Source organism: Chrysochloris asiatica, unplaced genomic scaffold, assembly GCF_000296735.1.
Source record: "Chrysochloris asiatica unplaced genomic scaffold, ChrAsi1.0 scaffold00213, whole genome shotgun sequence".
NCBI lineage: Eukaryota > Metazoa > Chordata > Mammalia > Afrosoricida > Chrysochloridae > Chrysochloris > Chrysochloris asiatica.
In genome coordinates this window covers 5,232,708-5,248,913 of record NW_006408731.1, presented here as the reverse complement: position 1 = coordinate 5,248,913, position 16,206 = coordinate 5,232,708, and the positions used below count along the sequence as shown (strand labels likewise).

The following is a 16,206-nucleotide window of genomic DNA, read 5'->3' as shown; positions in this document are numbered from 1 at the left end:
GAGAGAAAAATTAATGGACTATAAGACAACCTCAAAGAAACTTAACTCGTCACAACATACCAAGAGAATGAAAATCCAAGAAGAACATGGAAACATTAAAACTATGAGGAAACTCACAAGAAAGAACACAAAAGCCACCATCTACGCTGCAGGAGAAAGATGAGGCTTTCTGCTCCTGTAAAGATTTACAGCCTGAGAAACCCTATAAAGGGTTGCTGAGTTAGAACAACTCAGAAAACTGAGCAACAGGCAGAAACAAGAGAGTAAACAACTTTAGGGAAAGCAAAAACTTGCACAAGAAAAGAAATAAAATCATACTATGTGTCACAGCCATGAAAGACACTGAAATGTTTCAGTCAAAAATTGTGACAAATTATACTGAGAAAGGAGAAGTGGAGATAGACAGGGAGCAGTGTTAGAATGCTAGCTCCTCATCTGCCAGAGTAAGAAGTAAAATAAAATATCCAAAATTGAACAAATAAAAGGAAATCAAGAATGAGCAATGAATATGAATTTTATTTAGAAATATGGAAGTCACAATAGAAGCAACAGTTGAAAGAACGTGAATGGTTGCTTCTGGGAGTATGAATCAGGAAGGGGTTCATTTGTTTCTTGTTCTTATTATTTGACTTTTAAAACTGTGTATTTGTTTAATGAAATTAAAAGTCTAGCTTCAAAAAATAAAAATGTAATTCCTGAGGGTGAGTCTGTCTTTAAATGGAACATCTCATTTCCAACTCTTTAATCTAACACTATGAAGAGTGGTGGACTTTAGTTTGAGAAATTCTCTTACACAATTCATCCACAAAGGTTGAAGATATACATGTGCTCATTTGTTGTTAAGTGCTGTGGAATCAGTTTTGACTCATAGCGACCCTGTGTAGGGTTTCCGAGAAGCGGCTGGTGGGTTTGAACTGCAGAATTTGCGCTTCAAGTGCTTATCTTACAGCACCAGGTCCAATATTTATCCTATAGCGCCACTCCAGGACTCCTTGAGCTCAGTAGAGCAGAGCTTTTCCCGATTCTGTTGGAAGCTCATGTTGAGTTGGCCCACAACTCACGTAAGCTTCCGTTGGGGAAGTGGTCCAACCAAATCAGGGTCTTCTTGCCTTGTTGTCAGTTCCAACTCATAGCTACCCTGAATAGAATTCCCAAGGAGCAGCTCATGGGTTTGAACCGCCAACTCTGTGTCTTCTGCATGGACAGGGAGAATTTTACCACTGATCACCAATGACCTGACTTTAAGGCCTGAGAACATTTCCTCCTGGATCCTCCTGAGGGAACCCCATGTGATGATATGATTAGCATCCCTAACCACATCCCTACAACAAATACAAATGCGGACCAGGACGTTCCCTTCTACAACTCCTTCAATGAAAAGTGGAAAAGCACAGCCTAGTCAAAGCCTTCTTATGAAAGGTAGAAATGCATAATTTCATCTAGGATGGCTAGGGCTTCAGTTAGGGGCAAATGTTAGTGTGCTTAGGGAAAGAGGTAGATATCCTTTAGGCACTTTTCTGTAAATACTCTATTTTGTAAAAATAAAATTTGATGAGTCTGAGAAATATAAGCTTCAAGTCCAGGTATTTTGCTATATATTCTCTAGCAGACAAAATTGTGGTTGCTGATTAGTGCCGTCGAGTCGGTTCCAACTCATAGCGACCTTGTATAGAGTTTCCTAGGAGCAGCTGGTTCAAACCAACCTTGAAGTCAAGTGCTTATCATACATCGCCACAGCAGGACTCTTAAGGGACAGAAGAGGAAGAATAAAACTCTTCTTATGAAACTAAGAAAGCTCTGAAAGTGTAGTGGTTACTTAGGAGTCGGGATGCTAATCTCAAGGTCAGCAGATCAAAACTACCAGCTGTTCCACAGGAGAAAGATGACACTTTCTGTTCCTGTAAAGATTTACAGCCTTGGAAACCCTATACAGCGTTGCTAGGAGTCAGAACTGACTTCACGGCACATAACCACCACCTTCAGGCTAGAAAGAGCCTGACTTTGGGCTGTCTTGAGGTGCCTGATCACAGAGCACTGTCTTCATCCAGAGTTGTAACTCATGGAGTTGAGGGCTGTCCCCTTAGCTAAAGAGACGGCATTTGGAAATCATGCATGTAACTAGTGAAGTCTGAGTAGATATGGAGAATCCCTGGGTGGTGAAAACATTAATGAGATCAATACTAATGGAAAGATTGGGGGTTCAAGTCCACCCAGAGGCACCTCAAAAGAAAGACCTGGTGATCTCCTGCTGAAAAATCAGCCAATGAAAACCCTGTATTACACAGTTCTTCTCTGACAAACATTGGGTCATCATGAGTTTGAATCAACTCCTCGGCTATAACTTGGTTATTTTATTGAAAGTACATGGGTGGGCAACAGTGCCTACTACAAGAGGTGACTGAGCTGAGTTAGGATTTGGCATTTCTGAGTATGTTGGCTTAATGCCATCTAATATTGTTAGGTCCATTAAGTTGGTTCTAACTCATAGTTCCAACTCATAGGGTTTCAGAGGCTGTAAATCTTCACCAGAACAGAAAGCCTCATCTTTCTCCCAAGGAGTGACTGGTGGGCTCAAACTGCTGACCTTGTGGTTGTCAGTCTAGTCTTATCCTTCAGTGCCATCAGTGCTCCAATATCATCTAATTAAGTATCTCCAAGTTGGTTTCCGACTCATAGCGGTTTCTGAGGAGCCACTGGTGGGGTTTGAACCATTGACTTTTCAGTTAGCAGTCCAATACTTATCCTACAGTATGGATTGCATCTTTAAATTGAGATATAAAAGTCTTCACCACTGGACCAATAAACAACATTCTTATCAATGCAGAAATAATTGAAGTTGTCAAGGACTTCATTCTTCTTAGATCAACTATCAACACTCATGGATGCAGCAGTCAAGAAATCAAACAATGTACTACATTAGGCAAGTCTGCTGCACAAGACCTTTTTAAAGTGTTGAAGAGCAAAGATGTCAGCTTGAGGACTAAGGTGCACCTGACCCAAGCCATGGTATTTTCAATAACCTCATATGCATGCAAAAGCTGGACAATGAGTAAGGAAGACCGAAGAAAAAATGATGCTCTTGATTTATGGTGTTGGAGGAGAATATTGAAAGTGCCATGGGCTGCCAAAAGAACCAATAGATCTGTTTTGGAAGAAGTACAGCCAGAGTGCTCCTTGGAGGCTAGGGTGGCCAAACTTCATCTCTCATACTTTGGACATATTGTCAGGAAGGACCAGTCGCTGGAGAAGTATCTCATGTTTGGTAAGATGGAGAGTCAGAGAAAAAGAGGAAGACCCCAGCGAGATGGACTGGCAAAGTGGCAGCATCAATGGACTCAAGCATGGCAACAATTTTGAGGTTGGCCCAGGACCGGGCAGTGTTTCGTTCTGCTGTGCAAAGGGTCACTATGAGTCAATACCGACTAGATGGCACCTAACAACAACAACAACAACAACAACTTTTCCTACAGTGCACCCCCGCCCCCCCGCCCAGGACTTTATGTCATCTAATAACCTCCTCACCCTCCAAATTCACCATCATTCCTAATAGTTATACAGATAATGCATCTTCCAATGAATCCACATCTTAAGAACTTCATTTTTCTGAGGTCATTTAAAGCAGTGGTGCTTTTCAAAAGTTTGGTTAGATTACTTTTAGGAAAGCTTATAGAAAGAACACTTCAACTATGTAAAAGAAACCACTGATGAACACTATATCAATTTTTATGATTTATTTCCATTGTTTCAAGCTAGACGAATGGTGCAGAGAAATCAATTCCTGTGAAAACCAACTAGAAAATACAGCACCTCTGCAAAATTCTCAGGCCATCCTGACCAATTCTCAATAGCCAGTTCTTGCAATTGGTATTTTATAGAGGTACAATCTCTAAGCGCTTTCATGCAAGACAAGTTATTGCATATCATGACAGAGAGAACATAGCAAGACCAAAATTTAATGAGGAGGTGGCTGTTTGCTTCACTTTTGGTAGTAGACTCAAGTTTTTCCTCAAGAAAACCAGCGAGAAGAGGAATAAATTTCAGGAATTTGGCTTTTCTCTGGCTGACAGGGTTTAAGTAGCACCAGCATGCCACACTTTGGAGCAGCAGGATCTTTATCTTTGGCACCATCTCACGATTTTGCAGTAAGTCATGTACTTCTTTCATGTACTCAGCTGCGAATTTCCCAGCATTCGGTCCTCCTGTAAAACAAGCATTTACAATTCCAGAAGACCGTTGGTATATTTAGTTGCTAGTCAACATTTTGGAGTGCTCCTATTTGTGTTTGTATTCTTTTTGCTAGGTAGGTGAGACCTTGGGTACTTTCCTGCTAAGAAAACTAGGATGTGTATGTTGAACTACAAAGTATGTGTTGATAAGGGAGGAGTAGTGTGTAAGCTGGAGTCCTTGGGTGGTAACAGGGTTAATGTGCTTGGTTGCTATCTGAAAGCCTTGAGTCCACTCAGAGGTCCCTAGGACGAAAGGCCTGATGATCTCTTTCTGAAAAATCAACTACTGAAAACTGCAATGAGCACAGTCTACTCTGACCCATCTGGGTTACCATAAGTCAGAATCTACTTGGTGACATTGGTTTTTAATGTTTTTGAAAAGTGCTGGAAGGTCGCTGTCTGACATAGACTCCTCCCTGGTTCCTTTAACTTGGCCCCTAGCAGTAAGTAATATAACCTGGTTGTGTTCGCCTAGTAAGACTGCCTCATGGTTTTACACCCAATGCTCTGCCTTCAGTGTTTGACATCCCCCTTCCCCCCACAAAAAAAACAACCCAAAACAAAACAGAAGAGCACTGGGGTATTAGAGTAAACAAAGAGAAAATTAAAGGCTGAAAAGCAAAGCCAGGATTTAACTGGTTGTAGAGAAATTTTTCATGTATTGCTGGTTATTACTGTAGAATATGTCCACATCTTTCACCCATCTCTTCTGCAGATCTGGGACCAACCTGGCTTTATGAGGTTTTTCTTTCTCTGGTCACTGACCTAGCTTAGTCTTAGACTCAACTTTCTCCATATACCTGGACCCCAGATCTTCCTAGTTCAAGTGAATTTCTAATTCCAAAAAGCCGAGAAGACATTAGATGAAGACTATTTAGATAGTTGGAGTGATTGGCATGGTTGACCAGATTCGAGCTACTGGACTTTTGATCTTGCTTAGATTTCTCTTACTGGTACTACCATAACCCAATGTACCCAAGAATACGTTATGCAGCTGTAAAACTTCAGCTGAGGTTTAGGTATATACCTTCTCCTTGTTCCCTACCAGCTCAGCTAAAGGAGTGACAGTTTAGAATAGAACTTGCTTAAAACATCAAAGGAAAAGATTCAGATCCTTTTATAATCATCTAGTTTGGTTCTCCAATGGTGGGTACAGGAGAATGAGTCTTCTTCATGAATTGGACACCTTTTTGTGGGAATAACTCCTGAGCTTTCTGTATCTTCTCTGGCTTTTACAAGGGTTTCCAACCGTTTGACACCAAGGGCCCCTTTTACTACATGAAAGAAACATGGGCACAATTCTTTGTGAAATATTTAGTCTGTTAAACAACAACCACGACAAAAAGCCCAAACCAGTTGCTGTTGAGTAGATTCTGACTCATGGTGACCCCATGTGTGTCCGAGTAGAACTGTGCTCCATAAGGTTTTCAGTGGTGGAATTTTCTGTCCTTTCCTTTAAGACATCTCTGGCTGGGTTTGAACCACCAACTTTTGGTTAATCGCCACATGCATAATTATTTGCACCATTCAGGAACTCCATCTATCAAGTTATCTAGATAGTTCATCGTTACATTTAAAAAAGAATATCAGCCCATTTAAGACATTTGTAGCTGCCAACCAGAGCTTCTTATTAGGACGTGTGTTGTGAACTATTGAAGCATTTTTTATGTATCTTGAATTTTCATAGGAACAAAAAGTTGGAGTGATCCTGGATTTGACAGTCATTAGAACAATGTATATTTTAGATGGTTTACCATTTCCTTTCCTAACCAAGTACACATTAATAGTATCTTTCACTAATGAACTTACTAGCTTTCCTAGTTGTTGCTAAGTGCTGTGGAGTCAGTTCTGACTCATAGCGACCTGGTATAGGGTTTCCAAGAAGCGGCTGGTGGGTTTGAGCAGCCTGTGTGATTAGCAGTCCAGTGTTTATCCTACAGTGCCATACCAGGACCCCACTGGCTTTCCTAGTAGGTGTTTTAAAACATTTAAGTTCTTATTATTTTAAAATTTGTGTTCTGAGTAATACATTTACTTACAACAGGGGTGAGGAACCTTTTTTCTGCCAAAATTTATAACATCATTTGTGAGCCATGCAAAATTATCAGCTTAAAAATTAGCCTACTAGATTTGGTCAAACATTTAAGTAACTCACCCCTAACATGATGACAGGAACAACAGTTGCCTTGGCAGGAACAGACCAAATGAATTTCCAGACCTCATTACTATGAGCTGAAAATGACTCAAAGGCATTTAACAACAATATGGCCCACAGGCCAGATGTTCCCATCCCTGATTTATAAGATAAAAAGTAAAAACCAATTAGCTTTATTCTGTGTTGGAATCATAGCACTAGGTTGGAGTTGAGTTGCATCAACTCTCAGTATCTTTGATTTTTTTTATGATAATGAGAGCTTTGATAGGCAGTTTCAGTATACATATATAGGTTTTTAATTAATAAAATGGGAAAACATTTAATTAGTAATTTATTTAACAGATACGTTCTTTTAAAACATGAGACCGTTGAGAGAAAATAATTTAACAATATCTTTGGTGTTGCAAAGATTAGAAAACAAAATAATTAAACAAAGGAGTAGTTGAAATTTTAAGACTAAAGCTACGAAAATCACTAAATTATAGTGTTATAACAAGCAAAGGGATTTTGAAACCCTTGTGGGTTAGGTGTTAAGCTGCTAAGGTCGGTGGTCCAAGCCCACCAGCCACTCAGAGGAAGAAAGATGAGACTGTCTCCTCCTATGAAGATTTAAAGTCTCAGAACCCTTATATGGGGGCACTATGAGTCAAAATCAATTCGATGGCAGCGCATTTTGGGTGGGTTGAATCAATACCTGTGAAGGCCAATATTCCAATTTTATAGGCAGCTTGAGCTCTCTTCTCTATGGTTAGAGATTTATTCCTCAACATTAGACCTAGTACCAAAATTGTTTCTTTGTGAAAAATACTCCCAGCTGAAGTAATATACTCTTCCTCCTTTTTGGTAACAAAAAAGCCTTTAACACGGACTCTCCAAAATGTCTGGAAACTTTCAGATAAATCCACCAAATACTGATAAATCCGAGTCCAAAATCTCTTACAGAAACCAGGGCTCTTAGCCATTGTGTAAAAAAGGCCAGTGGTACTTCAGGCCCGTCACCGGTGGTAACAAGAGTTCAAGAACTCTGGAATGTATCCCTTAGCAACACTGTAGATTCACATTGGTGGCTCACAGGTAGGATTTTCTCTCCTGTTCCATTCAGGAGACCCAGGCTTGTTTCCCAGCCAGCGCGCCTCATGTGCAAACATCACTGTCTGTCACTGGAGGCTTGTGTTTTGCTAGGATGCTAAATAGGTTTCAGTGGAGTGTCCAGACTAAGACAGACAAAGGAGAAAGGGCTGGCAATCCATTTCTGGAAATCAAATAAAACCCCACAGATTCACAATTCAGATCACAGCAGTCTGAACTCCAGATTTATATTCGGTCTCCAACTTCGCTTTATTCAGATGTCTAAGAGGCTTCTCAGACTGAGCATACCCAATACGGAATTACTGACCTTTCCTAAACCTCCTGCTGCTTAGTTTTCTCTATCTTGGAAGACGGCCCTCTAGCCATCTGTTTCCTCAGGCGAAACATGTTAGATGCATCCTTGACTTATCCTTGTTTCATATTCCATATCCAATCTATCAGGAAACCCCATTGATTCTACTTCTAAAATCTACTCTAAATTCTAGACATTCTACACAAAAAACTGCCAGTACTCTAATAGATCAATGCCTGGAAGTTAAAAATAGGATCAACGATGAAAGAAGCTTGAAGAGACGTGAAAACTAAATTCAACATGTTATCATTGGTTGGGTCCTGTATGCACATTTGTATTCATGGGTTTACACATGCATGTAAGTGCATGTACTATAAAGGATGCTCTTAGGTACTGTTGAGTTTGTTCCAACTCATGGCTGCCCTGCATACAGCAGAATGAAACATTACCTGGCCCTATGGGATCCTCACAACCATTTCTATGTTGCCGCTACTCTTGTCAGTACATCTCACTCAGGGTCTTCCTCTTTTTTGCTGACGGACCTTCTACTTTATCAAGCATGCTGCCCTTCTCCAGGGACTGGGTTCCCCTGATAACATGCTTCTAAAGCATGTGAGACAAAGTCTTAACCATCCTCACTTCTAAGGACACTGTGACTATACTCCTTCCAAGATAGATTTAGTCATTCTTCTGGCAGGCCGCGGTATACTATAAAAGACATTACTGGAAGTGAATAATTGCTATTAGGACTGACTGTGAGGGTTGGAAATGTAAAGGTAGACATTTTGTAGCAAAAGGAGGGGAGTGGTTGATTTTGCAGTCCAGGAGCGGAGGGCCCAGGGACCATCAAGGGAGAAGAGCGAAGTGCGGGACCCTACTCAGGGAAGCAGTGATGCCAGAGATGGAGGCAGAGATGATAACATGGAGAGATGGAGGGACTGGGAATTCTAGACCCAGAGAGGGAGAGGGGCTGTGTGCTGACGACTGGGGGGCAGGCTTGCGGAGTGTACCCTTTCATTGGTTGATGATGCATGGAGGGGATTGTAACCGTGGCAATGAAACGATATAAGATAGGATGAATGTAAAGCTAATGTTCTCCCATGTAAGCTATCACACAATTCACAAAGAACAGTTTTAAATGAAACAAAGACATTACTGGAATAAATGGGAAAATATAGACCCATGTTGTCCAGTACTGTACCCACTTGCCTTATGTGGCCTTGGTTTCTGAGGCTGTAAATCTTTACGCGAGCAGAAAGCTTCATCTTTCTCCCATGGAATAGCTGGCAGTTTCAAACTGCTGACCTTGAGGTTAGCAGCCCAATTCATAACCACTATGTTACCAGAAATGCAGTTACGAGGAAATCTGGAACACATGGTTCTTCCTCAGGGCCTTGGACTGTTTCCCACAGATTGCCACGGGCTCATCTCATTAGTTCCCCTGCTCAGTCCCCAAGTGTAATTTTCTCAGTCAGGCCTTGACCACTCTCTTTCAATGTGAAATCTCTGTCCTTACCACATTGCTCCTGGAGTTCTGGTGTGGCTCTGTGGGTTAGTGCGCTGGACTACAAAGTTGATTTCAGCTGCAAGCTAGGTGGTTCAAGCTCACCAGCCACTCCTTGGAAACCCTATACAGGGTTGCTATGGGTCAGAGCCAATTCAATGGCACTTAACAACAGCAACCATTCTTCCTGACCTTGTACAACCATTATTCCACTTCTCTGCCTTCTTGTCGCTTACACACCCCTGCCTTCCTCCAGTCACATGTACACTTACCACCTCTGTCCAGTTCCTGTCATGTGCCTTGTTCACAGTAAGTATACAATAAATACTTGTTGAATAAATGAAAACTTAGAGATCTGGTTTTTAGTAAGTAACTACTTTTCGCTTCAAAAAGTGTACTTAGAACTTTCTGAAAATCAAAGAAGGTAATATTTATTTAGTAAGAGCTACACTCTTCAGGATAATATCAGCAATAATTTTTTTTTCTCCCTTTGGAACATTTTACTTTTCTGATGCAATAAGAATTTCTGGACTTTCTACTAAATTTAGGTTTACAATTTTGCTTTGCAACTGTATGAAGTTAACTAAGGCAGTTCTATTAAACAGTACAGCAACAAACCATATAGGAGAAATTATTTTTACTAGTGATTTAGTAAAAGCAATCACTGGTATTTAATGAGTCACTCAGTAAATACTTTCAGAGTGTTGAATGTTGGGGACTCTTGTGTGATGATGCTGGTAGATTTTGGCTGGGAACACACGTAAGTATGGATCAGAGCTCTTTTTGCCTCAATTACAGTCTGCTCATGGGTATCACAACTTCCAAATACAGCTCCTTCCCCCCAATTAGCTTTGAAAGAAAACTGAATATTACAATTACATATATAGGGAGGAAATTATTATCTATTAAGGGGGTGGTGGTGATGGTGGTGGTTATGTGCTGTGGATTCGGTCCTGACTCATAGCGACCCAGTATAGGGTTTCTAAGGCAGTAAATCTTTATGGGAGCAGAAAGCCTCATCTGTCTCCCATAGAACTGCTGGTAGTTTCGAACTGCTGACCATGAGATTAGCAGCCTGACTTGCAACCACAGTGCTACCACAGTTCCTTTGGAGTCCTGGTGTGGCACTGTAGGATAAGCACTGGACTGCAAAGTCGGTTTGAGCCACAAGGTTGGTGGTTCAAACTCACCAGCCGCTCTTCAGAAACCCTACAAAGGGTCGCTATGAGTTGGAACTGACTCAACGGCACTTAACAACAACAATCCCCTTTATGGAGTCCTGATATGGTACTGTAGGATAAGCACTGGATTGCTAATTGCAAGGTCAGAAGTTCATACCCACTGGCCACTCTTTGGAAACACTGTACAGGGTCACTGTGAGTTGGAACTGACTCCATGGCACTCAACAACAACAACCCTCCCCTTTACAGATAAAGAAAGTTCAAAATAAGATAAAAATAAACTCAAATCAAGAATGAAGTACAGTGTGTTGTGTAAATACCCAAGAAAGATGTATGAAAAAAAGAGCACACTCTGTACCTCAAACTTGTAATTCAAAAATAAGTTTTATTTTAACATACATGATTGAAAGAGTGATGAATACAAATACTACAGAGCTAAAAGCGCCCCTCCCACCCCAACCAAAAATAAAATGCAGAAGTCAATACAAAAGACATGGAATTAATCAGTCATGCAATATTCAAAATATTAAAAAGCACGAACAACCCAACCAAGCCAACAAAATAGCCCTGTAACATCCGTGATATGACTCTATAAAAAAGAACAATTTCAAGCATTTCACAGTACTACAGACTGTACAATGTACCTTTAAAATTGATATCAGCATATATATAATATTTATAAATTTACAAATATGTATATTGGAACTTCACAGTTGAAACACAGATTTGCCAGAAAGCCTGACAAACAATTTTCACTTTGAAATGACATGAAAGCTCTTTTGAGAAGTCTTACTAAAATGTAAATATTTAAAGTGACGTCTATAGGGTACTTTTTATACATACACATCATAGAACAGTTGGTATTCCACAGTTTAAATTTCACTCACACATACTATTTTGATACCTTGGCATACCCCACCTCATATACTCTGAAGAGGAAGAAAAGCTATTTAATAAGAGATAGACTTACTATCCTAATACGTAAGCAATCATAGGGTCTGTTGTTTAAACTTTTTGGCCAAGAAATTCTATTCAACAGTGAATGATTTCTCTGGGACAGTAATCATTCCTTAGGACTTACTTCTTGACGTCATGGTCATTTTTACAGAAGTGAGGACCACCTTTGAATGGAAATCCATTCCCACCCAGTAGGATTCCTCCAACTTCTATCAAGGGGCATCGTAGCTGTCCATGCCCATGACTTTTGGTTTTGATAGATCTTAGCAGCAAAATACCCCGATGGTAAGAGTATCATAAAAAATGGCTCTCATTAAAAAACAAAAAAACAAAACTTAAAGCTTTTGAGTTGTTGTTTTAAAAAAGGCTATGGGTTTATAATCATAATAAGGTAGTTCTTTTTACCATAATGGAAGTGTGATTTTGTAATTTTAAGCACAGAGAACAGAGAGAGCTTACAAAATGAAATTTAAAAAGTAAACTCTTAAAATGGGCCATTTTATCAGGTTCTGCAAGCCAACTTATTTGGGGAAATTCTTCTTTGTGCTTTGTATTTAATGTAAAATTAGGAGATACGGGGATCACCTGGTAGTGCAGTGGCTCCATACGATAAGCACTGGATTGCAAACCACAAGGTCCGCATTTCGAGCCTGCCAGCCGCTCTGTGGGAGAAAGATGAGGCTTTCTACTCCTGGAAAGATTTAAAGCCTCAGAAACCCTATACAGGGTCGCTATGAGTCAGAACCGACTCAACAGCATTTAACAACAACAAGGGGCTCACCTAACCCTGAGAACAAGACAGAAAAACTGCAAGGCATATGATATTTATCAAAGTATCACATGACAATAGAAGATCTTTCAAAAAAGTACAAAGATGGCTATTTTTAAATTCCATACACATTAGCTAGACGGACTCTTTTACTATGTATTGTCTGAAGCAATCAATGATGTAATCTATGGAATTATATGGAGCCCTATTCTAATAGCTAGAGGAAGAAGCAGATAGGTGCTGTGTTATAGGCCTTTGAATTCTTTCCATAGCATGTTAAATTTCCAGACATCCTCAGCAGAACTCTTCAAGTTTTATGTACTTTCCAGCTAAATTACAGCACCATACGGAGGAAAAGGGCCAGATATTAAGACACTTAGCTGTTAGGCAGAGTTCAAATGTAATTAAAAGGCTGTGGCAACTTCGCTTCCAGGACGACCTCCAACTTTAACACAGTCTCGAGGAAATTTGTCCAATTGTTCATAAGCTAACCGTCCATCTTCTCCTGAACAAAGAACATTAAATATGAATACCTATTTGTATTTTTTCTTTTGTCACTCAGATAATAATACTTCATTACAATAAACAAATCAATAGTAATAAACAATAAGTTAATAGGGTTGTTCAGATATGGATCGTCATATTTTGGTATGTTAATTTTAGGTAAGAGAAAACCACTTGCTAGTTGGAACCGACTCAATGGTGTATAACCATAACAGCATTGTTAATTAGGTTAGGTTCTAGATCATATTTAGAATAATTCTTTCTGTTGTGCATAGGGTTGCTATGAGTTGGTACCGACTCGATGGCACCTAACAACAACAATTTAGAACGATTAAGAGCTTTTGTGCTAATGCCAAATACCAAGAAAATGCCAAGGTACAAAACAGAGTATAAGTTCTATGACCATTTCATGTGGAAATTTCACATAATAGATTTATTTCTGAGAAATCACAGGGATTATATTTAAAGGGCTTTAGAGATTTCAGAAGGAGCACTGGTAGCATAGTGGTTACGAATCGGGCTGTGAACCTTAAGGCCAGCAGTTCGAAACTACCAGCTGCTCCGCGGGAGAAAGATGAGGTGTTCTGCTCCCGTAAAGATTTACAGCCTCGGAAACCCAGTACAGGGTCGCTATGGGTCAGAACCTACTCGAAGGCACTTAACAACAACAACAAGAGATTTCAGAAAGGAGCTCTGGTTGCATAGTGAGTTATGAGTTGGACTGTTAATCGTAAGGTCAGCAGTTCGAATTTACCACAACTCCTTGGAGAAAGATGAGGCTTTCTGTTGCTGTAAAGATAGACAGCCTCAGAAACCCTGTACAGGTCACTGTGAGTCAGAACTGACTCCATGCACACATGCCCAGGGATTTCAGTATGGCTGATCCTTGACTTCGGTGCAGTGGACCTTGATATAACTTTTATACGTTAGATGTTGATACACATAAATGATACTTGATAAAGGTCAACTTTAGGCTTTCAAACTTCAGGTGAAAAATGGCTCTGTTATGTAAGTACATGGTGGGACCGTGCCAACAAATAGGTCAGGCTTGTCAATACTATCTCATCTTTGAACAGCCAAGATGGAAGATTTCATTCCCTTTTTGCTGTTTTTAAAAACATGAGTAGAAACCAGAAAAGTAAAAGTGCTAATACCAGGGAGAAGAAGCAAGCTTCCATCCATTTAAAATAATTGATACAAAGATGACAATAATTAGTTGTGCTCAATCAGAACTCCACTGAATCAATGTTCAAGTGTGAAGGAAAAACAAAAAGTGAAAAAGATTACGAAATGCTGGAACTATAATGACATGAATGGATTTTAGAAAAGGGATACAGTTAAGAGATTTTGGAATTTATTTTAGTCTCTAAAAACAGAAGTCTTTCAATAAACCAAAAGTCTGGATTTTTTTTTTTTTTCATATTTAACTTTTTCAGTTAATACATTAGATACAAAAGTAGAGGTTTGCCTGTTACTTTAAAGAAACTTGTGTGGTGCTAGGATAAGCACTGGACTGCAAAGTCAGTTTGAACTGCAAGTTCGGTGGTTCAAACACACCAGCTGCTCCTTGGAAACCCTCTATAGGGTCACTATGATTCAAAACTATCACAACAGCACTTAACAACAATAACAAAAGAACCTTGCAGTGATTTCTTCTATAAGCAAAAGTCCCCTAATTTTTAGGGATGTAAGTTGATTGTTTCTGTTTGCCTTGTCTTATCTGAGGCAAATACCTTTTCCGCACTTAGTTCAATAGTGTTTAACATTTTATGATGTTTGGAGAACCTTTGTGGAAAGAAATTGTACACAAAACTCTGTTGTATAAAATAGATGAAAAACAACTCCTTTTCAATTGATGGTGGAAGGAATAGCAGAGGTAGGCCTGTCAGCGCAGACTCCCTCACTGACTGCTCCCTCACATGCACGCCTGTGGTTGTCTCAGCTAATGAACACTATTTGAAAAGCCGTTAGTATGGAGTGCTGGTGTGGCGCTGTAGGATAAGCATTGGACTGTTAACTACAAGGTCGGCAGTTCAACCCCACCAGCCATTCCTTGAAAACTCTACAGGGTCCCTGTGAGTCTGAACTGACTCCATGGCACTTAAGAACACCACCAACAACCTGGCCAGTTTCTAGTTCACCCCTGGACAGATTTCAATATAGAGGCATTAAGTTACTGTCTAGCATCCCTCAGAAGCTAGGTGTCCTAGAAGGTCAGGGCTTCATTTCAGAACCCAACTGGCTCTGGGTATCAGTGGACATGTTATATAACCTCAGCATACCTCAGTATGCCCTTCTTTAATATGGAACTAACTCTGTCCTGGTAAGGTGCTGTAGAATCAGCCCTGTAGAATCAAACTGCTAACCACAAGTTTGGTGGTTCAAAGCCACCAGCCCCTCCTTGGAAACCCTATACAGGGCTGCTATGAATTGGAACCGATTTGATGGCACTTAACAACAACAACATGATTCTTTTTGGGGGTTCTTAGTAGGACTATGGGGTTCTTGCTGGGAATCAGTGAGCTAACCCATGCAGATCCAGAAAAGATCCTGGCACAAAGCAAACCCTCTGTGAGTGTTGCTCACTGTCACTATGGTGACACACCAGGGCTCGGCCCTAAGAGCATTCACACACATGTTTTCAGTGGGCTTTGATCTGTGCTGGTTCCTCTAGTCCTTGTAAAAAAGTCCTGTGAAGTAAGCAGGTTGTTGAAGGACATACAGCCTGAACTTTGGGGAGTCAGGTAGATGTGGTTGTTCAGCCAGCCGGACTGGAATGGCCACAGTCATTGTTCAGACTACTCTATCGTTTACCAAAGTCACCAGCCACATGTAGCTATTTACAAATTTAAATGAAATTAATCAAAATTACGGAACTCTGGTGTGGCTTTGTAGAATAAGCACTGGACTGCTAACTACAAGGTAGGTGGTTCAAACCCACCAGTCACTCCTTGGAAACCCTACACAGGATCACTTTGAGTCGGAACTGACTCTACAGCACTTAACAACAGCAACAATCAAAACTAGAGTTAAAACTTCTCTTCTCCAATCACAGTTGCCGCTATTGTTAAGTACTGTCAAGTCGGTTCTGACTCCTAGTGACCCTGTATAGGGTATTCAAGGAGCAGCTGGGGCATTTGAACTGCTGACCTTGTGGTTTGCAGTCCAGTGCTGATTCTAGCACCACATGAGGAGTCCTGCTGAAATGCCCACTAGCCATGTGGGGTCAGTGGCTGCTGTACTGGACAGTGAAGATAGGGAACATCACAATCATCACAAGAGTTCAATTGGACAGCTTAAACTATGAAATGATTCCATACTAGTTGAAAAATGGAATCCTGGTGTGGCATGCAGGGTAAGCCCTGGACTGTTAACTGCAAGGTTGGTGGTTCAAACCCACTAGCTGCTCCTTGGAAACGCTATACAGGGTTGCTAAGAGTCAGAACCAACTCAATGACACTAAACAATAGCTGGAAAGTAGCTGTTTTTCCAAGCCCCTCAAATCCAAGCCCTCATCCCTTCATCACAG

At 40.4% G+C, this 16,206-nt stretch overlaps 2 protein-coding genes across 3 annotated transcripts in view; both read right to left on the bottom strand.

Annotated features, from left to right (window-relative positions):
• Positions 1 to 3,771: 3,771 nt before the first annotated feature.
• Positions 3,772 to 7,343, bottom strand: LOC102834249. The gene is made up of 2 exons (XM_006872888.1): positions 7,076 to 7,343; positions 3,772 to 4,199 (listed from the first exon to the last, which is right to left on the bottom strand). Exons 1-2 carry the CDS (start codon positions 7,341 to 7,343, stop codon positions 3,772 to 3,774), a joined length of 696 nt encoding a protein of 231 aa, XP_006872950.1.
• A 5,234-nt stretch (positions 7,344 to 12,577) lies between these two features.
• FAM65B (family with sequence similarity 65, member B) overlaps positions 12,578 to 16,206 on the bottom strand; it is a 76,305-nt gene continuing 72,676 nt past the window's right edge. For both annotated transcript variants that reach the window (XM_006872826.1, XM_006872827.1), the window contains one exon: positions 12,578 to 12,678. In XM_006872826.1, the coding sequence (XP_006872888.1) occupies positions 12,578 to 12,678 (101 nt within the window). The remainder of the gene's footprint in view (positions 12,679 to 16,206) is intronic.

Bases quoted from the DNA above. Each gene is read 5' to 3' on its own strand.
- LOC102834249 (XM_006872888.1), bottom strand. From the start codon at position 7,343: ATGGCTAAGAGCCCTGGTTTCTGTAAGAGATTTTGGACTCGGATTTAT. The intron at 4,200-7,075 runs GTATTGATTCAA...CTTGTTTTACAG, and splicing joins TGGAATATTGGCCTTCACAG to GAGGACCGAATGCTGGGAAA.